Source organism: Paroedura picta, chromosome 6 (genome assembly GCF_049243985.1).
Source record: "Paroedura picta isolate Pp20150507F chromosome 6, Ppicta_v3.0, whole genome shotgun sequence".
NCBI classification, from domain to species: Eukaryota; Metazoa; Chordata; class Lepidosauria; order Squamata; family Gekkonidae; genus Paroedura; species Paroedura picta.
This window is the reverse complement of record NC_135374.1, coordinates 63,004,598-63,030,762: the sequence shown is the minus strand read 5'-3', so window position 1 is coordinate 63,030,762 and position 26,165 is coordinate 63,004,598. Positions and strand designations below refer to the sequence as shown.

The following is a 26,165-nucleotide window of genomic DNA, read 5'->3' as shown; positions in this document are numbered from 1 at the left end:
CAAATGGCTCAGCTCTGTTTTCCTTAATGAGTTCCAGTTTTCCCTGCCTTCATTACCATGTGGTGTCCATGAGTCACCCTAGAACTATGTCTGAAGACTCTAAAGTATTTATTTTTGTTTTCTTACCTTTCCGCCTCCACCATGGTCCTTCCTGGACAGAGTATGAGAGCTCTTTAAACTCAATGTTCACAGCTGGTCTCCTGGGCAGGTAGGAGAAGCGATGGGCTTCTGTCAAAGCATTGTCCAGCTTTTTTAGGTGGTAATTTAGTAAATGGACATCTTGTGCATCTGTGCCATTGGAAACTACCTCATCTACCGAAACACATACAGACTTTGGCTCAGGCATAGCAGGTGAAGAATTGCTGGCATTCTGGAAAACAAAGGGGAAATGTAAATCTATCTATGCATTTTCCCTAGAAAAAACACATTCATTAAGCACTTTTTCCAGTGCACTAGAGAGAGAGAGAGAGGACCAAGAGCACAAACATCCATGGCAAGTTCTATGATGCCTTCCTAAGGTTGTAGAAGAGAACATGGCTGTTTATCCAGAAATGTGAAGAAGTGTGCATGCACATGAAAGCATATACCTTGAATAAGACCCAGTTAGTCTTAAAGGTGCCACAGGACTCACTTTGTTTTTCCAGTTAATCAGGCCACTAGGAACAGTACTGGGAAAGGTCTCTTCTTGAGACCTTGGAGCACCACTGCCAGTTAGAATATATAGTACGATATTGATCAGTGGTCTGATTTGGTATGGTAGCCTCATTAATTGAGTTAAAAAATAAAGTGAGTTGAATCTAGCCAGCTTTTTCACTCATGTCAAACTCCCTCCTTCCTCCAGCCTCCTGTGTGTGTGTGTGTGTGTGTATATATATATACATACACCTTTAATCCATGCAAGATCCATGATTTTCAGCATAGCTTGTTAATGGCCAAAGGGGATGCTCGCCTCCCCTTTTCATCATTGGAAAAGCAAGTTAGATCCTTCCCAATATTCACAATTTAAGAACTGGAGATTAGCTCACGTTGCCAAATCTGGTTGTTTGTTCATATCCAGGCTGGTCAGATATCCAACAAGACATACCAAGCTGCTTCAACATGTTGACAATAATAATGTAATTTGAACATAGTAGTGTGAATTTAATTCTTAAACCAAAAGAAAGAAACCCACAAAAAAGCTTGTTGCATGAATGGTACTGCTTATTTCTCACAAGCTTTTTTACTAGAATACCTGAAGGTCTAATTTTCTAAGCCAAATGTGAAATTCATGAACAATTGCCATTTATTTTTTTTAAATGGGCTGTTTTGTAGGATTGTTCCAAGGTTCGGATACCATTAAAACATTTGTTTTTAAAGTACTGAGATTATGCATTCTTAATGTAAGGTAAAGGTAAAGGTATCCCCTGTGCAAGCACCGAGTCATGTCTGACCCTTGGGGTGACGCCCTCTAGCGTTTTCATGGCAGACTCAATACGGGGTGGTTTGCCAGTGCCTTCCCCAGTCATGACCATTTACCCCCCAGCAGCAAGCTGGGTACTCATTTTACCGACCTCGGAAGGATGGAAGGCTGAGTCAACCTTGAGCCGGCTGCTGGGATCGAACTCCCAACCTCATGGGCAAAGCTTTCAGGCGGCTGCCTTACCACTCTGCGCCACAAGAGGCTGATTACTTCTAAATATATAATATGGTCTTAACTCAGGTACAGACATCTTCTGATCTGACTTTTTCCCTTGGTTAGATTTTATTAGACATTGAATAGCTGGGGGTGGAAAAGATGCCAGCCGGAGAAGTTAATAAAACCTGGACAATCATTTCATTATGCTAGATTATGAAAAGGGAGATTCTGTTATAACTTGGGGATTCAGCTTGTCTGCAGACTTTTTCTTGGGAGCAGACCTCCCCTCAGCCATCATACTGCAAAGAAGGACTCCTTGATCATGTTTGACTGTGGGATAACAACTAAATTATATTTGCTGTTCAGAAGAACGGTTGATCTTATCCCAAGATAATTCAAAAAGTCATCAAGAGGTTTATTATTTTGGGATGCCAGGAAAATAAAATCAAATGATTCTTTTGCAGTTAGAGCAGTTCTCTCAGAACAAATCAGCAAGCTTAATATTTTATAACAATGATCACTTACAATACCTTTTAAAGGAATGCATCTGAACTGATGCTGCAGTAGACACATTCTAAATTCCATTTAATGCCATTCCTCTCCATTGGACTGCTATGTCCAGTTACCAATGAGGTAGTTGTCCCAATGTTTTTTGAAATGCTTTGTGATAAACAGCAGCAAGCTGAAGAATAAACATGCTGCCTTTCAAAACAGTAAAACTGATCAGTGTGACATCTATTATGAAATACTTGTGCCCTTAAACCCAGAAACTTACTTTAAAAACAATGCTTCCACCAGGTTTATACCATGCCCATTATATAATGAGCAGGAAACGCTATCTGTACCTTAATAAATCTCTTTTCAAGCCATAGGATGCAATTGTGAGAGACTGAGCATGCTCAGAAAAGCATCTAATTCCCTCCCTCCCTCTTTCTCATGAGCTCAAGGCAGAGGTAACTTTCGGTCAAACCCTGCTATGTGCAGCTGACTTCAAATCCAGGATGATGTAAATGACAAAAAAAAAATTCCTAAAAAACAAAAATAAAGCAAACCCTGCGTTCTACCTATCCTGTACTGGCAAAATACCAATGCATGCCACAACAGCTTTGGAGCAGCTCAAAATCCAAAAGATAAAATCTGTTACTGGAGCTATGGAAAACAAAACATACACACATATATATGCGCATACACCACTAGGCTTTAAACACATGTTAATTATCATTAAAAATCACAGCCATTCACAATGCAAGACAGGGGATAAAGGGCAAGAGTTGTTTCCTTACCAAAGCAATTTCAGCGCTGGTGAGCATGAGATTTCTGAATTCAGCTAATGCCAAATAAAGCCAGAAAGCCCCTTCCCCTTCTCGTTCCGTGAAGACACAAACGCACATTAAAGGGGAGGCTGCTCCATCACAGCAGCGCTCCGAATAAAGAGGCAACGAGCGATTCGGCTCTGCGCGACTCTAGGGTCACTTTTGGAGAGAGACGTCCCTCCTCCGTCGCGGTAACGAATTAACTCAGTGCGCGGACCTCCTCCTCGTCCTCCGTCTTATCTCTTTCGCTCTTAAGCGCGTGCAGTGCGACCAGTGAAGAGCGACGGAGAGCTCCTCCAACAACCCGGCGCTGCTCGAACGGTTAAAAGCACCGCTCTATCCCGGGAGAGGAGAGAGGTGTCATTTCCAGAAAGACGCGCTCACCTTCGCTCCCCTCATTCCCACATTGCATCTGCTTCCTTTTAAAAAAAGAGAAAACGCCTTAATTTCTCACACTCCCTCCGAAGAGCCACCCAAAGCAGCATCCTATCGCCGTGAATGCACTTTCGCCGCGTGTCTCCAGATTGCTTCCTACTCGCACCCCCGGGAAAAGGAAGGTCCACTTACCAAAGTGGCGCCCACGGAGAAAGCGGCCGTCAGACATGCCATGTGCCCCACAGGCTGCGTTGCGAGCAGGAGAACAGCCAGGCCGAGCAAGAAACACGGGGCGGCCGGCGGGCGGGCGGATGTCCTGGGGCAGCGGCAGCACGAGCCCTGGCAATCGCTGGCTCAAGGCGCGCCAGAAGCAGGTCCGCGGGAAAAGGAGGCGGGACCGGTTGGAGTGTTTACGCCGGCTGCTCTGTCCCGCCGTCCCACTGGCTCTCCCGCGGCTCCCCCTCGCCTTCGATTGGCTGAGAAGCATTAGGGGCGGGGCCTGCGTCTACCAGGTAAACGTGCTCTTGTTTTCTTCCTGCCGTCGGTGGCGATGGCCGGAGCGTCGCTTCGCCCGACTCCAAAAGAGCGCCATGGAAGCGAAGGTGCCCTAGCAAAGGAGGGCGACGTGTGCGCCAGAACTACCGGGAATCCGCAGGCTGCCTGAGAACCGAACCAGGTGGCCCCCTAAATTGCTTCTACTAGTCCTACAAAACCAGTTCTGGGAGTGCTTATCCGGTGAGCGGCCTGCAGTGGATAGGTGCATGTTATTTCTATTATATGCCCTGTTCTATTATGTTATTTGTATTATGTCCAGCCAAGGATTAGCAATGGTATTAAAATCGGGATCTGTATTTTAGGATTGGTAAACAATCCAGCTGCCAATCAGAGCCCATTCTGCACCCGATGGTTAATGCACTTTAGAAGAAGATTTTTCCTGTTCTGCACAGGCAAATACAGCTGCACAAGAATACTGTCAATGCATTATCCTAGTTGTGCGGAATCAGTACCGGTTTAACAATGTATAACATGCTATGGGCTCTAGTTTTAAGGGTCTGACAAATCACGTCTCTTCCCATTTACCGCCCAGTGCCCAGAGGAGGAAGTTGAAAGAAACCGCATAGCTGCAGCCCTCTCCAAACTAATTTTTACGGTAGCTGATACAGGACAAAATAGCCTGCCCTGCCTACTAATCTTTACCTTCTGAATGGATGTAGTGGAGGGGAGGAAGGGATTCTTGGCCTCCTTGTTGCTGTGTGTGCAGGAGATTTAATTTCCTCAAGTGCACACTCTTTGCTCTGCCTGCTTAGTAGTGCACACACACACATTTATGATTTGTGCAGTCCAAAGGAATAATAACAACAGCCCCCAACTGGCCACCCAGATGCCTTCCTTGTGCTAGAAGCCTGGAGGGGTTCTCATGAACAAGTTTCTTTCTTCCTGTGCTGCTGTCTTCCTTCCCTGGTCTGCTCTCTGTTCCAAGTGTAAGTAATGGCTCAAGTGCCGGGGGAGGCCAATAAATGTCTAACAAATTTAAAATATATATATATAATTAATTAACTCCCACCCATTCAGGAAACCCTTCCAGGGCTGTCAAGAAACTCAAGGATTTCACAAAAGCCTGATTGAGAATGCCTGGTTTAAGAAATTATCTACAGAAAGAAGATGATTTGATTTTGTTTCAATGTAAAAATCATATGAATTCATGAAATGGATTTGAAATCACCTATGGGTGTTTAGACTCCCGGGAGGGGGCAGTCTCTCCTGGAACCCCCAAGGGGTAAGGCTGCAAGATCCCTTCTCCAGAGAAGGCCCTGGTTGCCCTAGGCAGAGGGACAGGGCCTGGCCACAAGTTAAATTGTGGGAGGCCAGAGGAGTAAACAGGATAGAGCCTCAACTCCTGAAGTGCAGAAGGCAGATGTTGAAACTGGGCTGTGAGTGGAACCTCTCCCCCTCTTCATTAAGGGAGTGTTGGGAGAGAGGGTTTTTTAAAACCTTTTTTTATTTTATGCCCTGTGTGTTTAAAAGTGCTGTTACTTTATCTCATGTGGTGTGCTGGTGGAATTATTAATCATTAAATCTTCAAGTGTAAATAGTTCAATAAACTTGAGGTTTTGGTATTTAAAAGGTTACTGGTGCTCTGGACCACTTAGTCTTCCCTGCTCAGGTAGTGCTGGTACATTGGGAGGGCCCAGGGGATGAAAATATGGCAAAACTGGATGGTTGCCAACTCTCTAGGCAGGACTTGAAGATTCAGTTTTTTAATCCCAAAACACTAGGAAACTAGCCAAGGGGTCTCACTGTCCCCCAGGGAGGGTTACTCAAGTCAGGGATTAGTGGCAGTGACGCAGAAGGAGAAATAGGGAAGAGGGTGGAAGGCTGGAAACAGTTGAGCAGATGGCTTGTTCCACCATGGAACCCAACAACAGCAAGTAACAAGGACCCACTCTGGTTCGGTGCTTCGGGCCCCAGAAATCTTTAAACCGGCCCTGTGCAGAATGAGCCTAGGACTTCTTTACTTCCAAGTTAATCGCTTTGTTTACCATTACTAGTTGCTTGCATGTTAATCCTACCTTCTGCGAGTTGCCCATCCCCCTGTGTATAGTAATACCTACTAAATGAGGCTCCATCTCATGTATTTGATGAAGTAGCTTAGATGCAGTGTATGAAATCTCATGTTAGAATATAAATGTGCTCTTTGTTAAGGTACCTCAAGAATCCTAGTTTGCTTTGCAGCATCAGGGATTGTCTCCCTGGAATCTGTTCATTTGTGTTTTGATACTGGCCAATTTAATCTCTCTGTCTCTCTCCGTGTTTCTGTTTATAACGGGTTGTGTTGTATATGCAGACCTGCCAAGGACTGAGCTTGAAGTCCAAGTCATGATTGTAAGTAACTCAGAGCCACCAATTGGCTCGTGGCTGTTTGGATTCTTCGTGGGAGCCAATAGATTCATAATAGATAGCTGCTGCCAGATTGGTTGGCTTGTGGCAAGATCCACTAGGGATCCAGTCTGTTCAAACTATCCTATAACCAATCACCTTAATCAAACTATCCGATAACCAATCACCTCAATCAGTGGGAAGTCTATTGTCTTGTGTGTGTGTGTGTATTGGAAGGGGAGAGGTGTCAGGGCTTTTTCAGTTTAATCTTGTACTATGAGCTGATCTGATTAAAGATTCCAGTGCCTTCATGTTCCTGGACCCATGGATCCAACAGTTGGATTTGCCTAGGAGGAAAGAACTGACCTAGACTTCCGACTGGGTACAAGACTTGTCCCAAATGAAATGTAGCACATGAACTCTAATGTTAACTTTATTCTATATGTTGTCAGAAACTACAGAAGAACTTCTGTAGAAAAGGAGGTTGAGAGAGGACATGATAGCCCTCTTTAAGTATTTGAAAGGTTGTCACTTGGAGGAGGGCAGGATGCTGTTTCTGTTGGCTGCAGAGGAGAGGACACGCAGTAATGGGTTTAAACTTCAAGTACAATGATATAGGCTAGATATCAGGAAAAAAAATTTCACAGTCAGAGTAGTTCAGCCTGTATGGCCCCTTCCAACTCTATGATTCTCTCTCAGGACTGAATTGTTCTCGCAGGACTAGTGACCTGCACCTCCATAGTAAGGGAGGTGTTGAAGGTCACTCCCAAGTCCTTGATGGCCTGTAGTCTGCATTTTGTCAAGACAAGGGAGGCGCGCTTCCTTGGACTCCATCTTCAGAGAACTGAGCTTCAGTCAGCTTTGCTGGAGCCACTCCGTCACAACCCCCAGACACTTGGCCAAAGAATAGGGGGGCAGTATTTGGCCAGCTACTTATGAGCAGATAGCGTTGGATGTCATCCGCATATCGGTGATGACCCAGCCCATAACTCTGGGCAAGCAAGCCTAGAAGGTGCATAAAGATTTTAAATAATATTGGGGAGAAAAACAAAGAATCTATTCAAGGCAATATTCTTGTTCTAACAATATATATTCAATTTTAATACAATTTCTATATACATAAAGAATCAACCATAATGGTTTCTAGATAATTTCCTCTTTCAATATCTTTTCTTCAGTGGTTGAGCCCTCCAATATAAGATTGTTAGTGTGGAAAATCCTACAGTATTTTCTTATATTAGTGTTTTAATAATATCAATAGGACATTGGCTCAAAGGTATTGGGGAATGTTAGTCAAAGATCTTGGTTGATTCTTTATGTATATAAAAATTGTATTAAAATAGAATATATATTGTTAGAACAAGAATATTGCCTTGGATAGATTCCTTGTTTTTCTGTTGACAAAGGGAAATGACAAATAGCAAACATTTTAATTATATCAGGTTATTTTTTTTAATTTTTTTTAAAAAAGGAATACTAATCCTATTTAGACAGATGGTGGACATAGGCATTTCGTCATTAGTTGCTTGTCATGCCTGCACCAGCTGCCCCCCTGCCTCCATCCCCAGAGGGCACTGACCCTAGGGTGCTGCCTGATCTGGATCCCGGAATCACTGGGAGTTCCGGCCATTGATCCCCGGATGGATGACCAGTCTGGGCCCAGCCAGCTGATATCCAGGCCTACTATGTCAAGCCCTTGGTTAAAACAGCCACCAGTCCAGATGACAGACAGGAGGAACAGCACTGCCAGCTTCAGGCCAAGGCTCCAGCAAACCCAGAACAGCAGCAATGGAGGAGGCAATGTACCCTGACAGCTGTCAGATGATCAGTACACCTGCTAGCTTGCTGTCAGGGTAGATGGGGCCCAGCTGTACTGGCTTCCTCCAATGATGATTACAGCCAACTGCAAGCCTTCTGACTGAGGGCTGCCCCACCCAGTTCAGCTGTATTTTAGACGGATCCTGAAGCTAGGTCCTTAGTGGGGACAATGCATGCGTTACCCTGCCTGTCTTCCCAGATGACAACTGTTCTGGTTTGCTCTGCAAAGCTCTGCTCTGACTCCCAGTTCCAGACTTGCGGCTCAGCTTTGACTATGCTTCCGGTAATCAACCCTCATCTCAGCTTCCAACCATGCCCTAGCTCTCGACCCTTGGCTTATCTAGTGGCTCCGCTCCCGAATTAGGTCTGACTTTTGACTCTTGCTCTCTCTGGCTTTCTATCTCAGCTCAGCTTGTCCTTGCTCCCCTCACCACTTGCTGTGAATTCTGTCTCCTTTGGCTCTCAGACTGGACTCTGGACTTTGGTAAGCTCTCTGCCCCAGCACAACCATCTGGCTGGGTAGGTGCAGCCCAGCGAGGCAGCACATTGCTGTTTCAGGAAATCCATGATAAAATTTATCACAAGTCAGTGATCACCAATCCAAACTTCTGTATACATTCTCTAAAAGTATAAGGAAAAGTTAACATTCTCTGCCAATAATTTTAAAGACCTATAACTAATACGTTTTCATATAATGTCAGCCTTTCATCTACATGGGTGCAATGCTGATCATTAAACAGAAAAGTTTGTGACAGCAGTGCAAGCCAGATGGTCTTGTTTTGATGTGAGGCAATAACAAGTAAATGGTGGGCTGATAGGGGTGCCAGCTCTGGATTGGGGAATACCTGGACATTTTGGAGGTGGAGCCTGGGGAGGAGAAAATAAAACAGCCTTTTAATCTCTTGATTTATCTCCCTTTCCCCCACATTATTCTAATTAATTTCTGTTTCCCTTCACCTATTTTTTTCGTGTCTTGATTTTCACTTCTTGGTCTCAAGACCTTCTCATTCCTATCTTGCTTTGTTAGTGAGCCAGTTTGGTGTAGTGGTTAAGAGTGACAGCTCTAATCTGGAGACCCAGGTTTGATTCCCCACTCCTCCACATGCAGCCAGCTGGATGACTTTCCAACCCCCCACTTGGACTGTGATTCTTTGCTTGACATCAGTCCTGTTGAGCAGGCATTGCTACAATGGCACTGGGTTCTGTTGGACACTCTGAGATTGCACTGGTACTACTCTGCACATTTCACTGGTTCTGCTGAGCTTGCAAAAATGCCCCAATTCAGTTTCTAATGCAGAGCTTTTCTTGTTTGTCTTTAGTCCTTTAGAATGGGGCACCTTCTTGGAGAGGGGAGTAGTGTGTTTCTTAACATCTAGTTTGATGAAATTTACGATCACTATTTTGTGATGCTTTGGCTAGGTTAGTTAGTAAAAAGGCAGACCCCTAGGTCTCAAAAATGGTTTGGTATGGTCTGCTCTTGGGCTTCACAATGAAGAACAGAAGCCCTCCCAAGGACCTGCTTAGAATATGAATAGTATGATGTTGTCAAGTCACAGCTGACTTATTGTGACCCTGTAATATTTTCAAGGCAAGATATGTTCAGAGGTGGTTTGCCATTGCCTGCCTCTACTTTGGCCCTGCTTAGATTCTGAGATTTAATGAGATCAGGCTGTCGTGGAGCTGTCCGTGTCAGGGCTAGGAGAAGAGTAATGTGACTGGCCCAAGGGCACTCAGAAAGATTCCATGGCACATGTTGGAATTTGAATCTGTATTTCCCAGATCAAAGTCTGACACTTTAACCATTACATAACACTGGATTTTATGATGGAATAGTGTGTTAGAATCTGAATATTTTGTACTGTCATGATTATTATTATTATTAAATAAAATAAATGTTTCACTCTCTGCCTCTTTTCTGTTATTATTCATTTTATTTCATGGTTTACTAAAAATTAATTTGCCATAAAAAGGAGGACCCCTGAACAGGGTAGCCCAGCCTAGCATGACCTTGCCACATCTCAGAAGCTAAGCAGGGCTGACACAGAGGCAGACAATGGCAAACCATCTCTGAACATCTCTTGCCTGGAAAACCCTGTGGGGTAGCCATACATCCTCTGTGACTTGATGCTCCCCCCCCCCAAAAAAAAAAGAGAAAAAAATTAGCTATCCCGAGCATCAAATAGGTTAGGTATGTCACTGCCCTATTAGACTACATCTTCCAGCAAGCAATTATTCCAACCCTGTTGGATTGTAGCCTCTATTATATCTAAGATTACTCGAATATAAGGCATCCCAAGCAGGGCTACTCTGCTCAGGTTTGTTAATTAGTGCTTATTCCCTGGAAAGCATTTTGAGGATAGCACTGATAATTTTTCATATCAACCTCATGAGCCACTTTGCTTTAAGAAAGTGCTTTGGAGGAGCATGGCTGTTGCTTTGCACATGACCCATTTCATAAGCCATTCCCAGACCTGGCATGGCAGGGAGAGAGAAGAGATAGACTCTGCTAACCAGCATTGCTAAGACTGTGATACCACTCCCAGGTATGGGAATGAAAGTGATGTCATAGTGACAATTGCCTAGGATTCCTGCCCTTCCTCTTCCTCCCCGAGCACTTCTTGAGTGGGACGCCGCCTCTGTGCCGCCCCGTGCCACCTCCGTGCTGCCTGTGCCGCCGCCACGCTGCCAGAGCTCCTGCCTAAAAAGACTGCAGCTAGTTCTGTGAGGACCCTGCTGTACATATGTAGATTTTGTTACAACAAAATGCCAACTACACAACAAGAACATTAAAACATTTCCTTAAAATTATTTTGTTACTATTAATCTGGAATCTCACAGCTCAGAGGACCAAATGGCTATTCTCCAGAACACTATGGGGTATACTTTCATATAAAAAGTACTGGAAGTTACCTGCTCCACAGCTCTCTTTATACTGTAAGACCGGTTTTCCTGATAAGTGTCAACTGAGGAGAATCATAGAATCACAGAGTTGGAAGGGGCCATACAGGCCATCTAATCCAACCCCCTGCTCAACGCAGGATCAGCCCAAAGCATCCTAAAGCACCCAAGAAAAGTGTGTATCCAGCCTTTGCTTGAAGACTGCCAGTGAGGGGGAGCTCACCACCTCCTTAGGCAGCCTATTCCACTGCTGAACTACTCTGACGGTGAAAATTTTTTTCCTGATATCTAGCCTATGTCGTTGTACTTGTAGTTTAAACCCATTACTGCGTGTCCTCTCCTCTGCAGCCAACGGAAACAGCATCCTGCCCTCCTCCAAGTGACAACCTTTCAAATACTTAAAGAGGGCTATCATGTCCCCTCTCAACCTCCTTTTCTCCAGGCTGAACATTCCCAAGTCCCTCAACCTATCTTCATAGGGCTTGGTCCCTTGGCCCCAGATCATCTCCGTCGCTCTCCTCTGTACCTTTTCAATTTTATCTACGTCCTTCTTGAAGTGAAGCCTCCAGAACTGCACACAGTACTCCAGGTGTGGTCTGATCAGTGCCGTATACAATGTGACTATGACATCATCTTGTGATTTTGATGTGATGACCCTGTTGATACAGCCCAAAATGGCATTTGCCTTTTTTACCGCTGCATCAAGAAAACAACGATCATGGCTTCTGGCCCTCTCAATCCTTGGCAAATAGTTGGGGAAGAAATGGAGATAGTGCTAGATTTATTTTCCTGGGCTCCAAGATCACTGCAGATGGGGACTGCAGCAAAGAAATTAAAAGACGCTTGTTCCTGGGGAGGAAAGCTATGGCAAATCCAGACAGCATCCTAAAAAGCAGAGACATCACCCTGCCAACAAAAGTGCGTTTAGTCAAGGCTATGGTATTCCCAGTTGCATGTATGGCTGTGAAAGTTGGACCATAAGGAAGGCCAAGCGTCAAAGAAATGAGGCTTTTGAACTCTGGTGCTGGAGAAGACTCTTGCGAGTCCCTTGGACTGCAAGGCGAACAAACCGGTCAGTCCTAGAGGAGGTCAGCCCTGACTGCTCCTTAGAAGGCCAGATCCTGAAGATGAAACTCAAATACTTTGGCCACCTCATGAGAAGGAAGGACTCCCTGGGGAAGAGCCTAATGCTGGGAGCGATCGAGGGCAAAAGAAGAAGGGGAAGACAGAGAATGAGGTGGCTGGATGGAGTCACTGAAGCAGTAGGTGCAAACTTAAATGGACCCCGGGGAATGGTAGAGGGGTCGCGATGGGTCGGACACAACTTCGCACCTAACAACAACACACCGCCTGCTCATGTTTAGCTTACAATCCACAAGTACCCCGAGGTCTCATTGACACAGTGTTACCTAGAAGCTTATCTCCCATCCAGTAGGCGTGCTTTTCATTTTTCTGACCCAGATGCAGGGCGTTACACTTATCTTTATTAAATTGCATCTTGTTGTCATTTGCTTATTTTTCCATTGTGTTTAGATCTTGTTAAACTCTGTCTCTATCTTCTGGAGTATTTGCCAGCCCTCCCAATTTGGTGTCATCTGCAAACTTGATGAGTAGTCCCTCCACCCCCTCATCTTGATCATCACCGAGCCCTGAGGTACCCCACTACTCACCTCCCTCCAGTCTGATGCAACACCATTGACAACAAATGAGGTCCTAGCTGAGGGGGCAGGTGTAAAATCAAGCACTGGCCAAGCTCAAAGTTATGGGGGACTTACTCAGCAGCTTTAATGGTTGTTTATTTAAAAATAAATAAAAACTTTGGTTACTTTTTAAAAAGTTTTTTTAATAAATGGAATTTTTGAAAATATGAGATGGGTGGGAAAAAATGGCTGATCTCTTGATGAAAAGAGCTCAGCTAAGGCTTATTGGCTGTACATCCAGAAGGGTTTAGGGAGGGTGCTCCCATGGTTCTCAGAATCATTCATCTGGGCTACACCTTAGCTGCTGTACACCATGGGAGGTTCATTGGTAGGGTTCAGAAATTCTCACCACAATTCAGGACAGAAAAACGAAAAATGTTGTAATGATGTATTTTCTGGGTTTTTATCTGACACTGTAACCTGCCATGATCCTTCAGGGAGTGGCAGGAAATAAATTGTAATAATAATAATAATAATAAGTCTTCCTTCCTAAATTTACCCTTATAACAACAATTTATTTCCTAGCCTTTTGTGAATATTAAATGGAAAATTGCTTTGTTAGAGTAAAAAAAACAACACCAACAGCTTTGGGGGCTACATTCACCCATTTTTCCAATGACAATCCAGGTTTGTATATAAGCTTTGTGTTGGTCCAGAAAGTGGAGAAACCCTGCTAAGGTTTGTTCATATGTTTTGGTTGCTTGTGCTGTTCTGTTTAAAACGGCAGCAGATAATGCCCTCTAGTGACACCTGCTTGACAGTACTGCTTCCCTAAAGAGCAATCTTTCTGGGAAGTAATAACTAAATCTGGTATTAGTTTCCACTGTAAACAACAAGCATGAGGACAAAATACATTTTGTATTTTCCGTGGCTGATCTCTGCAGAGAGGACAATATCCACAGTTTAGGAAGCAGCCCTTGGCTATAAACCACAGTCCACATAACTTAGTCCTGGAAGTGGCATTTTAATTCTTGGTTAAACAGAAATAAATACAGGATTTTTGTACTATTGAAGGATATTTTAAGAAATTCAGCTGAAAGTGGAACTGAAATGGTGATTCTACAGGACTCCTAATAGAGAAAAAAAATCTGTATTTGAGGGGAAAACTCTATGCCTATGCAGGACTAAGCCATACTTAGCAAAGGTTCTGCTTCCCGTAATTTTCCATTCCTTTTTCTTCAACGAAATTAATTAGTTCCTGTTCCATGGGGGGGGCACTAATAAATCAGTGTGGTGAGTTTTGCCTCGATTTTCTGGAGACCCAGGAATAGCTTCAGCCAAGAAATTGTTTTCCCATGGGAAGATGGATCTTTGAAAATTGTCTCCAGTTCTTATGCTTGTGGAAATCCAGATGGAATCCCAGCCAATATTAATTCCAGTTTTTGTTCCCTTGGGGTGGTGATAGTGGTGATCTGTAGTGGCTAAATACTGCTCTTCTCAACTCACCCAGAAATACTGTAAGGAGGCAGGTTGCCAAAAGGTTTTTCTCTGAATTGAGCATTAACACGAGCAAAGTGATTTGTTATCATATTTGGTTTGGGTCAGGGTTCTATGGGGGGCCACATGGAATCTTTGTCCAGAGCACATAATGGCTCTTGGCAGCCCTACCATTAGCTAAGAGCCAGTGTGGTAGTGTGATGAACAGCGGTGAACTACTATCTGGAGAACCGTGTTTGATTCCCCACTCCTCCATATGAAGTCTACTGGGTGATCTGGGGCCAATCATAGTTCTCTCAGAACTCTCTTGGCCCCACCTACCTCTCAAGGCATCAGTTGTTAAGAGGGGAAGGGAATGTTTGGGCACTTTAAGATAGAGGGGTATAAAAACCTACTCTTTTAATACTGCTCTTGGTTTTATCATGAATCTATAGTTATTAACCCCCTTGAAGTCCTGCTGTACTTCTCAATGTGGCAAGGGAGTGAACTGTGGCGGTCACGGCTCGCAGGCCAATTACAGAGGCAAGGGGAAGGAACTGGCTAATTACCCCATTTTTCTTGCAAAGAAAATTCTACGAAAAGTACGGCAACTATGGTATGGAGTAGTAGGCTCCCCAGGCCATGAAGTCCTGAACAAACCACTGGGGAAGGGAGACAGCTCTCTGCCAGTAACCTGGGCATTTATGGACACCTAGCTGCTGATGTAGCCCACAGAGAACTCAGAGGCCTAAGCAAAAAGAAAACCAGAAGGTTTTGAACGTATGTGGAATGTTGCAAGGGAAATTGGTACAAAGAACAGACTGATGTTGAGTCGGGTGATTTCTGATTTCACAAGATATCACTTAATACAAAGTGCCAGATAGTCAACACCGTTGTCTTCCCCATAACAACCTATGGATGCAAAAGATGGACCCTGAAGAAAGACAGGAGGAGAATAGATGTTTTCAAATTATGGTGTTGGAGGCGATTGCTGCAAATACCATGGACAGCCAAAGTTACCAACAAGATAGTTTTGGAGAGGAGCAAACCAACTATATCATTATAGTTGGTAATATCAAGGGAAGATATTACAGGTAAAGCTCACTTACGTTGGACACATCATGTGATCAAACTCGCTAGAAAAATCATTAATGCTCGGCATGGTCAGCGGCAAAAGGAAATGTGGTCACCAAAGGATCCACTGGCTCGACATGATCAAAGCAGATACAGGGATGACAATGAACCAACTAAAAGAAGCAGTCAGAGACAGGGGTGCATTGCGAAGACTTTGCTATAGAATTGCTGAGGGTCAAACACGACTGAACGGATGACATCATCATCAGAGTTATTACATAATTGGCCTATCCATCCATTTATGGCCAGGCATAACCCATCATCCTGAACACCTGCTGCGGCACCCCCACCATTGCTGGCCTTTCTGCAGATGCTGTGGGTAGCAGCAGCCATGGCAATTTCTGGCACCATACCACCTGATTGTGAAGCCTCAATGACCAGGGCAGAATAGGCTGTGGAAAATACCCATGCCCTGGCTCACCCTTAGCTGGAAGAAAGTAAGCTGAGCAGGCTTTTGAGATAAGGCTGATTTTTCATGGGTGAGGGGCCGGATGCTCTTCCTGCTCCCGATTTGTTAAGGATGGCTCTTTTGCCCACTGGGCCAGCACATTCATGGCGGTGGCTGCTGCTCTACTCAATTGGGGAATAACGAACCGTCGATTCTTCAGAAGAAGCCAACAATAAATCAAAGGCTGATCTATAAATAGTTCCAAATTCAGTATAACTCACGAAAGTTTATTTCAAAAAACTTGAGTAATCAAAGGCATCTTAGGTATTAAACTCGCTTTCCTGATACTTCTTCAGTGATTTTTCATATGTATTTTCTCACTGTGGAGATAGCTTTACATAAGAGGACAACCCCATATTCCAGCATATGCCAAGATGATATCTAATAACAGTTTGCCTTCCCCTAGGACCTGTAACTTTTCAGTGGCGGCTCCTAACCTATGGAACACATTCCAAAAGAAGTGAAGAAAGGACCAGCTTTCTATAAAAGCTTCTCAGATATTAATATTTGTGTAAGATTTTAGTGAGGTCTAAAGATTTTTCTTGTCACCAGTTTGCATTTGTTGTTGAGGGCAGTTTTTATTTGGGTTTATTATTCATATAATCAAAAATGTTTGTAAACTGCTTTGTGCCTGTATGAGTGTTCCAAATAAATAAACTATGCATATGCAGCAGGAATATTTGATCTGTGGGACCCTTAAATTTGTATCTGCTGAACGTAAGAAGTCCACACTCCTCACCACTACACCAAACTGACTCTCTTAAAATTTAAGAAACTTAGCGAAAGTGAAAATATAAATTTACACGATTAAAAAAAGCTTTGACACATAGGACCTAGTAAAAATAAATTATTTTTGCAAGTTTGGAAAACACATCAAGAATTTTGTTTAAAGAGGGTTTGAAATAAATATCATACAATCAGTTCAAATATATCACTGGTATTAAAATGACAGCTGAAGTATATGGTTTCAAAAGACATAAATAAGCAAGGCTGGATATTCTGCGTGGGAAAGGGGGAAAGCCCATAACTAGCACCCAAGGCTGCATTCACTATTCTTCTCTGCTGCTTTGGATCCAGGCACAAACAATTGCAGGACATTTCTGTGTTGACAGTGGGCCTGGAGGATGGAACTTCTACCACCTCTTTTCTTTTCCTTTCAAAAACTAATCTGTGTTGTTTACCAGCTGAACAGGAAGCAGGTATTCAGCTGCAAAAAACAAGTGAACAGCCTGTTGCTGAAATCTATACCAGAGACATAAATTTCTGAGACATTTAATAGGGGTGATTTAGAGCACAGAACATCTTGTAAAAGAATAGGCATCTTAAATACCTTTCTCCTCACCCCCTGGAAATGATTTTGATTCTTAAAGGCAAGGTAAAATGCACAATGTTTTAATGGGCAGAACAAGACATTCTACACACAGCCTCAGACTTCAAAATACATTGTGGGTTGTGTGGGGCCAGGAATAATATTCAAGTGTGTGCAAAAGTAGGCAAAGTTTGACATAGTAAAATTGTCAATGTTATATTGTTCAGATGCAAACTAGGATCCATCGCATCAGGTTTTATACTGTTCTCTAACATGGAATTTTATTGTGTCACATCACTTTATATACAAATAAAGTATATTATACAAATATATACAAATCATCTACGGTATCCATCTTCTGTTCCAGGTTAGGTTTGGGTGTTTTAAGATGTAGCCATAGTGTGTTGTGCTCCATTAGAAAGCGAAGGTGAGCACTTAGAAGTATTTGTATGCAAAGTTTCCCGTCAGCCCTTGAGGTTCAATGTTATATCTGCCAGATCTACTCTTCATGTAATGCCATACAGAAATTATTACCACGGTAACTGTTAACATGATGCCAAAGAGAACTCCAAGGATAATTACAGCTGTTTTCCAGGTTAAATCTTCTTTTACAGGTTTCTGGATGGATACTGCTGAAACTGAAATTGCTGAAATTGAAAGCACATTGTAAAATTTTTAGCCTAGAATATCAACAAATATAGCAGCTTTTAGGAAGCAGTGAATATTAAATAAAATAGTGTGCCTTTACAAAAAAAAGTGATGTTTTTTTCCAGCATCCTTGAAAATATGCTAAGAAAATGGTGAAATAGGCAAATGGCAAACTGCAGGCAGGACATAGGTTTTTAGAAATTTGAAGCCCAGAACAACAGAAAAGAATACACTCATCTATAGGCATGTGTGATGTCACAGCAGGCATAACAAAATCCTAAAAACACTTTCCTGGGGGTACACGTCATTGAATGACCTGAGTGGAATTCTGAGTAGACCATTTTAGGATTGTTTTATAAATCTGGAAAGTATAGTGGGATTTGTACCATGGACATCTTGGGCTGCAATTTGCAAATTATTTTTTTGCTGGGAATAAGCCTCACAGAGTAAAACCTCCAAGTACATTACTCCTATGTTGCCATGTGCCAGCTGGGGATGGGAGATCTCCTGTCCCCAGTGGGAGATGCCTGCCTGTACTTCCATGGCTAACTTGGGTTGTTGTTTTTTTTAATCGCCTCCACTTAGTGCTTCCCCCCACATCTCCCTCCCAAACTCCTGCCAGTTGCCAGGCATGGCCTTTTGCAAGCAACATGTCCGCAGAATTTAGAAAGACATTCTTCTATGTAAATATGCATAGAATTGGTCTTCGAAAGAGCAACTCATAAATTTACCACACTTTTAAGAAATTGCATGAACAGATAGTTAACATGGCTACCAGAGCCAAGCCTGTTGCATTCAGAAATGGGGAGGTGTGGTGGAAGAACTCTGTGGACAGTCTCCCCCTCCACCCAGGTCCTGGAAAGGTTGCAGGCAGCTGTTAGGGAACTCACTGAGAGAGGCAGTTCTTGCACAGCAGGGATCTGCAGTCTCTGAACTTCAGAGAGAAGTGGAAGGAGAAGGGGGTGGTCAGGGGAGGGGGACGGAAGACGACTGACTGGCTGCTAGACAGACAGCCAAGCCGGTTGGAGGAGGAGGATGCACTCAGTGGCTGGACAGCTGCCCTGAGTGGGTGTTAAGCGCTGAGTGGCACTTAAGCCATGAAACGGGCTCCTCCTTAAGCCATGAGTGGAACTTAAGCCATGAGACAGGCCTTACCAGAAATATTAAGTGGAACAGATATTTTTTTTACAAAGAAAATATCCCCAACAAATCCTAATAGATATTTCTGCATTTAAGATAATAAGACGTACACAAAGCCTTAGCCACTCATTTTCTTGTCTAATGTAAGATTTCCAGAGTAGGAATGTGCGCTTTGTTTCATTTTCCACTGCCAAATAGATGGCCAGCATCCATACATTAATAGTAATGGCAAAGCCTATGGACTGGCGAAAGTCTAGCAATCACCAGAGACCTAAGCATTTTCACAATGAAGCCTAGTGGCCATTCCAGATCCAGTTTGGGACTGAACAAAGATCATTGTTATTTACCACATTCTAGATCAGTGGTTCTCAACCTGGAGGTTGGGACCCCTTTGGGGGTCGAATGACCCTTTCACGGGTGTCGTGGCAGGGCAAACAGCTTGGTCGGGGGGGGGGGGCACTGCCCACAAACAGCCTTGTGGGGTAGATTGAGATAGAGCGTTCATCTGTCTAGAGCAGCAGAAAAGAGTGAGATCAGCATGGTGGGACAAGAGGCAGAACTGAACTGAGAAACCCCAGAAGAAAACCAATTTATATACAATGGATCTTCACGCCATTGGTCAGTTTCAGTTTAATTTCTGTGAAAGAACACTTGCATAATTTTATGGTTGGGGGTCACCACAACATGAGGAACTGTATTAAAGGGTCACGGCATTAGGAAGGTTGAGAACCACTGCTCTAGATCCAATCTGGAAGTATATTTATTGCCTATTTAAAGAAATCACACCTGCCCTAGTATTGAAATCCAAGATAGTTCACAAAAAAAAATTAAAACAAAATCTTAAGAGAAGACGATGTTTTGGGCTGTGATGACCCCCCACTACTCCTGTTCCTCAAGGGGGGGGGACTAAGTCAGCAAAGCCCTCGTCACAGCCTCCACATAGTTTCTCCAGTTCCTACATCAATTCAGAATCACTGCAGTCTTTTCAGAGTAAAACTCAGCAGTTTCCACTGCTTTGTATTAACATAGAAAATGGCAGATTAAAACTGTTAGAGTTTTCATTTACAAGAACTCAGTGAAGAATCATAGTGCTATGAAATCATTACTGATTATATTCATGATCAATAAGATTCCCAGAAATACAGAAGTTCATTCCTTATTCCTGTATTATTAGTGCTAAAGGTTTATCCAGAAAATCTCAAGGTTACTTTAGTTGTTCATCCCCACAGATAGACATTGTATATGAGAGAGAAGGATGACATTCCTTACATTTGGAATATAGTACCATAATGAATTAAAAACTGGAAAAAGCAAAAAAAAATCAATATCTTCTGGAGAAGTATCTCAAAGTTCTAGAAAGGTGACATAATAGGCTTGCAATAAATTTGCTAACAGCATAAACGGTTTTGTTGTAATGAAACACTAATGAGAAACACTACATAAACACCTGTGAAGGTCTGGGACTGTCTTAGGTATCAATGTACACGAGCTTTATGAAGACGTGGACCTGTACTTTGGCTTCCTGAGAGCATACTATCTGAAGTAGTAAACACCTCCTTCATACTTTGAATAATAAAAACAATGCCAGGTATTTGAAGCAGAATAAAGAACTGGATTTTATTTCTTGCCTCATCTTTTAGAACAAAGGGTGTCCTTCTCATGGCTGGACTAGCTGCTGATAGGAAATAGAATACTCCGATGGAAGTCTGATGGAATGAAATCCATTGCCACTGAAAGTTATTGTACCCTGGATTTTCTGTTCAGTATCATAAACCTTTGTTGTTAGATGCGAACTCGTGTCTGACCCATCGTGACCCCATGGACAATGATCCTCCAGGCCTTCCTGTCCTCTACCATTCCCCGGAGTCCATTTATAAACCTTAAAGTGTCTAATTAGCCAGTACTATGATCACTTCCTCTATTTATGGAGTTGGGTGTGCTGCATGCAAACACACAGGAAGTAATGGGCAAACACTAGAATTGAATACACACTGTCCTTTTTTAACCAAGGGATATCTTCATTCACAGGCCCTCAGAGATTGGTGTTGGAGAGGCTGAAGATAAGAAATTAACTTCTACTTGCTTTCCTTAGGCTTGTAGCCAAAAGGAGAACAGTGTTCTCATGAGTGCATAGCCCAAGTTCAATTTCACATGTCCTATACAAAGGACCTTGTCAGTGGTGAAAGAGATTACCTCTCTGCCACTAAAATGATGGTGAATTGATCTTAGGAGGCCTTGAGTGACAGAGTGTGTCCTCCACTGCTCCTACCCAATGATTCTTTCCTCCACATCAACTGCTCCACATTAACTGCTGAAAGAATGTGGGGAAAAGAAACTAAAATAATATACCAGGCTGTGCATCACCAAGTCCAGTTCCTCATCTCTATGGATGTTTTCTGTATTGAAGGGGACCCTTAGCACTGAAAATACAGCTTGGAGGAGTAAATAGATTTTTTCCTCTGAAGAGATGTGCACTGCCATGAACATTCTTCAAATCAAATCCTGCCCATGGATCCATTTAGTGGTGAGACTTCTACTAAAAAGAAGGGGAATTAGCCCTTGAGTGTCCACACTTTGTGCCATGTGTCCAATCCTACCCCCAAGGGGAACCCAAATTGACCTGGATGGGTATTGGTTCACTAGCATAATTCCACATCTGTTCTTTGATAAATTATTTATAGCTAATTTCCTGTCATTTATATTTCTTTTCTAATGTGCTTTGGAATACTATGGCCCCAAAAGGAACAAATAGTTTATGATTATTATATACCATTTTGAAACCACTGAAATGCTTCTTAGTCATAATTGACTTATTCTTGCAGTGGGACTTTGTTACGTGTTGGGACTAGCTGGATTTGGCCCAAATCCTTAGTAACTGTTTTCCTTAGTAACTAGCTTCTTATTTCAGACACAGAATTTGACTTTGTGGTTCTGAATAGTTCTCTATGCAAGAGAAGGCAACGTGGTAGAATTTGAACTCATTAGATCTTGGAAGCTAAGCAGGGTAGGTATTTGGAAGGGAGACCTCTAAGGAAGATTCTGCAGAGAAAGAATAGGAATAGGCTGCCTAAGGAGGTGGTGAGCTCCCCCTCACTGGAAGTCTTCAAGCAAAGGTTGGATACACACTTTTCTTGGATGCTTTAGGATGCTTAGGGCTAATCCTGCGTTGAGCAGGGGGTTGGACTAGATGGCCTGTATGGCCCCTTCCAACTCTATGATTCTATGATTCTATGAAAGACAAACCAAATAATTTCTGACTCTGACTTGTCTTGAAAGCCTCTTTCAGGGGTCACCATAAATCAGCTGAGACTTGATGGCACTTTCTCTGAGAATCTATGGCTCTGAGTGAGACCATTCTCCTAATGTGCTCTCTTGAGGTACATGAGAAAGCTAGTCTTCTAGAAGTGGAAGGGAAAGTTGATATACCCATAAAATCACCAAGGCCAGTTCACACAGTAGAATGAGGTACTAGAATTCTGAGGGGACAAAGTGGGCTATGTGCTACCTGGAGGGTGGCAATCCAGCTGTACTATATTAAAGCACAGGTGTGGAGAAACACGTATTTCAGGTTCCCTGTGTAAAAAAATGCCTTCATTCGAAATATCTGCATATCAGGAAGAAAAGTTCTAGCCCAGACTTGTACATGTTGTACTAGTTTTATGCTTTCTGGGAATTCTCAGTATAACCAAACTTTGAAAAATGTAATCCCTTATCTTGAATGTGATGTGGCTGCATCCATTCTACTACCTCAGCCCTCTTTCACCTTATTGCCTCCATATTCTGCTGAATGTGAAGACCAACCCTCAGATGACATTAGACAGCTAACTCTAGCCTGAATTTATAAATCACTTGGTTATCTGGAAGAAGTCCAATAGTGGCAGACATATCCTAGCTTTTATTTCTTGTTAATTACCCATTATGATAATTAACTTTTATCTATTATGAGACACAGTCTTTGACAGTACTATTCTAGACAATTTCTTGATGGGTCAAACAATAACACATTTTTATTGTTACGTTATAAAAGAAATATCCATTGCAACTCACCTCGGACTGTTACTTCAGTTTGGTTATCAAGCATAGTTTGTATTACTTCAGTTAAATCTGCTGTGAGATTTCTTGCTTTAATGAACTGTTGCCCATGTATCAGAAATACAAAATATGCAATCAAACTTCCATTTTGATATCCAACCATTATGATATCAAAGTTGCCATCTCCAAGCGTTTTTGTCATTCCTGTAACAACCTGAAAGTATTTAAATTTGTTCCAAACTGTCAGTGAATGGATGAGGCAGGGAAAATAAACCATATGCATAAACACAGGATTGTGTTCTTAGATTCCATTCCAACAACCTTGGAGCCTTCTACCAACTCAAAGACCCTCTTCCACAGGAGCTTGTTCTGCTAAAGCAAGTCTCCTTGTATCAAAGGAAGACAGTATCATTAGTAGAATGGAATTTTACGGTCCAAGCCATAGACTCACTTTTAAAGAACGCTTTTCAGTAAGAAAGTACCTGAACAAAGAACATGAAATCATTTTATTAATCTAGAGATTGGCATCTAAAATTGGTATTTTTCACATCTTGGTATTAAAAAAGAAATCAGTATTCTTGGCTTTCCAGGTTCCAAATGCTGCCTTGGTTTTTGGATCTCTCCTCCCTCCACTCAGGGATGCCAATATTATTTGTTTCCTTTGTCCCTTATGGGGAATCTTGCCAGAGGGCTGGAGGGACGGAGCTTCTGGTGCCTTTCTTTAGCCATAAAAATGTTGGGTTGGTATGCAGGCAATGTGCTCCCTACTCAACTGGACCTCAGTGGGGCATATGCCCCCACTAGGGAGCAGGCACTCCCCTACTTAGGACCAATTGTGGGTCTTCTCTGCCCACGTCCTTCTCATCCTTCTTGCAGTGCTGACCTGCTTCAGGAAAGATAAGCCAGGCTGAAGAATGGGAAGGTGGGAGGAGGAGAGCCAGCCCACTCACAAGTTCCACACGGTAAACACGGCCTTTGCAATGCCCTTCTGCCTGCCTGAAACCAGGGGGGTGAAAGGAGAAGTGCTGGTCTGCTTGCCAGCACCATAGTGGCAAGCGTGGCCTCTGCAGCACCTTCTTGCATGCCTGAGATCAGGTGTGTGGAAGGAGAAGAGCTGGCCTGGTCACCAACTCTACTGTGGCAAGTGATATCCCTGCTCTGCCCCAGGCTTCCTTCCCCTGGGAAGCAGGGAAAGGAGATCTGGGCCCACTTTGGGGCACTGTGGAAACTGGCCCTGCTCACCCATAGGGCTGCCCTGTGATCATTTCTAGCGCCATTGCATTCCTATATGCAATCGGCTTTGCTTCTAGTTTTTTAAATAACCCCCAAATTTCAAGTGATTTGGACCAAGAGGTCCAATTTTGTGGCCCCTTGAAGATAGTGCCTTGCTGGGGAGGAGATTCCATGCTTTCTCCTGGGGAATGAATAGATAGAGACACACGATAAAGCAAAGCAACTCCTAGTTAAAAAGTATTTCAAAGCAAACAGAACCACAGGGCAATAGGGCAAGCCTAACACTACCAATGTCAAAATAGAGAATTCAAGTCAAATCAATTTAACAAGATAGATTCAGGTGCATAGATCTATTACTCTGCACACAAAAGCCTATATCCAGAATTAAACTTCATTGGTTTTAAATTTACCATTGAGTTCAGACTTTATTCAATTTAACAAGGAGAACAAAACAAAATGCTAGAATGCTCATTGGATATAATGGGACCTAGGAATACCAATTGACTTGCATGGGTTCCATTGAAATACATTACAGCAAGCAGAAGTTGCAATAAAAATTAGGAATTGATTTACAAAGAGGATCTCTGGGCCCAGATCAACTGTTCTGGAATTGGAATGATGGTCACTGAGAGTAGAATAAGTGTTCTGAGACTACAATGACAACTCCCTAAGTATAATGGCACTGGACCTGAAGTAATGACCCCCCCCAAGTGGAATGGTGGTCCCTGGGAACAGTGTAAGTGTTCTGGAACTGTAATGACCACCACTGTGACTGCATACTGCAACAACCACTGGTCAAATGTCTTCCGTGGGATGGAGTGGGGTACAAACTGGTCCCTGCAGCCAGACACCCACCTCTACCCCCTTACCGGCAATGGTGGGGCTCGGCGGCAAAGCACCTCCAAGCTTCACACCTTTCTTGCTGTGAAGCACATCTAGAAGGATGATGCAGTGGAGGGCAGCAAAGATCCTACCCCACCCCTTACCAGCGGTGGTGGAGTGCTGCTCACCTCTCTCCCCTCACTTGCCTGGTGGGCAGGAGGGCTCCTGCTGAGTGCACTGGGCCACCGAGGCTGTCAGCACCATGGAGTGCTGCCAGCTGCCCAGAAAAGCATTGCCAGGTTATGGTGCACAGACAAGAAGCTTTGCAGGTTGATAGCAGAACCTAGTACCTGTAGCACATTGGTCTGAGTATACAGGTAGTAAGATGAGTCATATGAATAGCAATAGGCAGTGACTTAGAATTTTTTTGTAAAGTTACTTTATAATACAACTTACTGTTTTTGTGATCTTTCCAGACAGATTCCTATAGGCCTCACTTTCAGAGTTATAAAGATCAGGAAATGTGAAGTTCCAATTTTTGAATAAAATGCGGCAAGCAAATGCTTGTTTGCCTGAAAAGAAATTCAACACTTACCACATGGTCACCACTAGTTTGCTATTTTTTATTATTATTATTATTATTATTATTATTATTATTGTTGTTGTTGTTGTTGTTGTTGTTGTTGTTGTTGTTGTTGTTGTTGTTGTTGTTGTTATTATATTTATAGCCCGCCACTCCCTTGCGGCTCGTGGTGGGTAACAATATCGCAATTCCCCATTAAAACCCCATAAAACAATAATAACATTGCCAATATTGCCGGCATGGCAAGAATGGCAGCTCAACTCCCCCCCCCTCCCTCCCACTACTAGCGGGTGGAGAGGAGGTCCTGATGATGTTTTGCTTCGGGTCCAGAACCCGAGTCCCCGGGGGAGGCATAGATCTATTATCAGCCCCGGCCTCAACCATAAACCTGGCGGAAGAGCTCCGTCTTGCAGGCCCTGCGGAATGTTGAAAGATCCCGCAGGGCCCGCAGCTCTCCCGGGAGCTCATTCCACCAGGTCGGGGCCAGGACTGAAAAGGCCCTGGCTCTGGTCGAGGCCAGGCGTGCTTCCCTAGGGCCGGGAACGACCAACAGGTTTTCACCCGCAGAGCACAAGGCCCTGCGAGGGGCATAGGGCGATAGGCGGTCCCTCAGGTATGTGGGTCCCAACTCGCGTAAAGCCTTGAAGGTTAGAACCAGAACCTTGAACCGGATCCGGGCAGCAATTGGCAACCAGTGCAGCTGCCTCAGCACTGGCTGGATGTGGGCCCTCCAAGATGTGCCAGTAAGGACCCTAGCAGCTGCGTTTTGCACTAGCTGAAGTTTCCGGATCAAGGACAAGGGAA

The 26,165-nt window shown here is 43.5% G+C and overlaps 1 protein-coding gene across 2 annotated transcripts in view; it reads right to left on the bottom strand.

The window, feature by feature from the left end:
• Positions 1-3,697, bottom strand: part of ABCG1 (ATP binding cassette subfamily G member 1) — a 58,762-nt gene extending 55,065 nt beyond the window's left edge. Inside the window, exons 1-3 of one of the 2 annotated variants that reach the window (XM_077342777.1) lie at positions 3,496-3,686; positions 2,899-3,347; positions 127-370 (exon numbers count right to left, since the gene is read on the bottom strand). In XM_077342777.1, coding sequence (XP_077198892.1) covers positions 127-370; positions 2,899-3,006 — 352 coding nt within the window. In that variant the 5' untranslated portion in view covers positions 3,007-3,347; positions 3,496-3,686. Of the gene's footprint in view, positions 1-126; positions 371-2,898; positions 3,348-3,495 lie in introns of both variants that reach the window. The other variant, XM_077342778.1, reaches the window with a different exon arrangement.
• Positions 3,698-26,165: the final 22,468 nt, after the last annotated feature.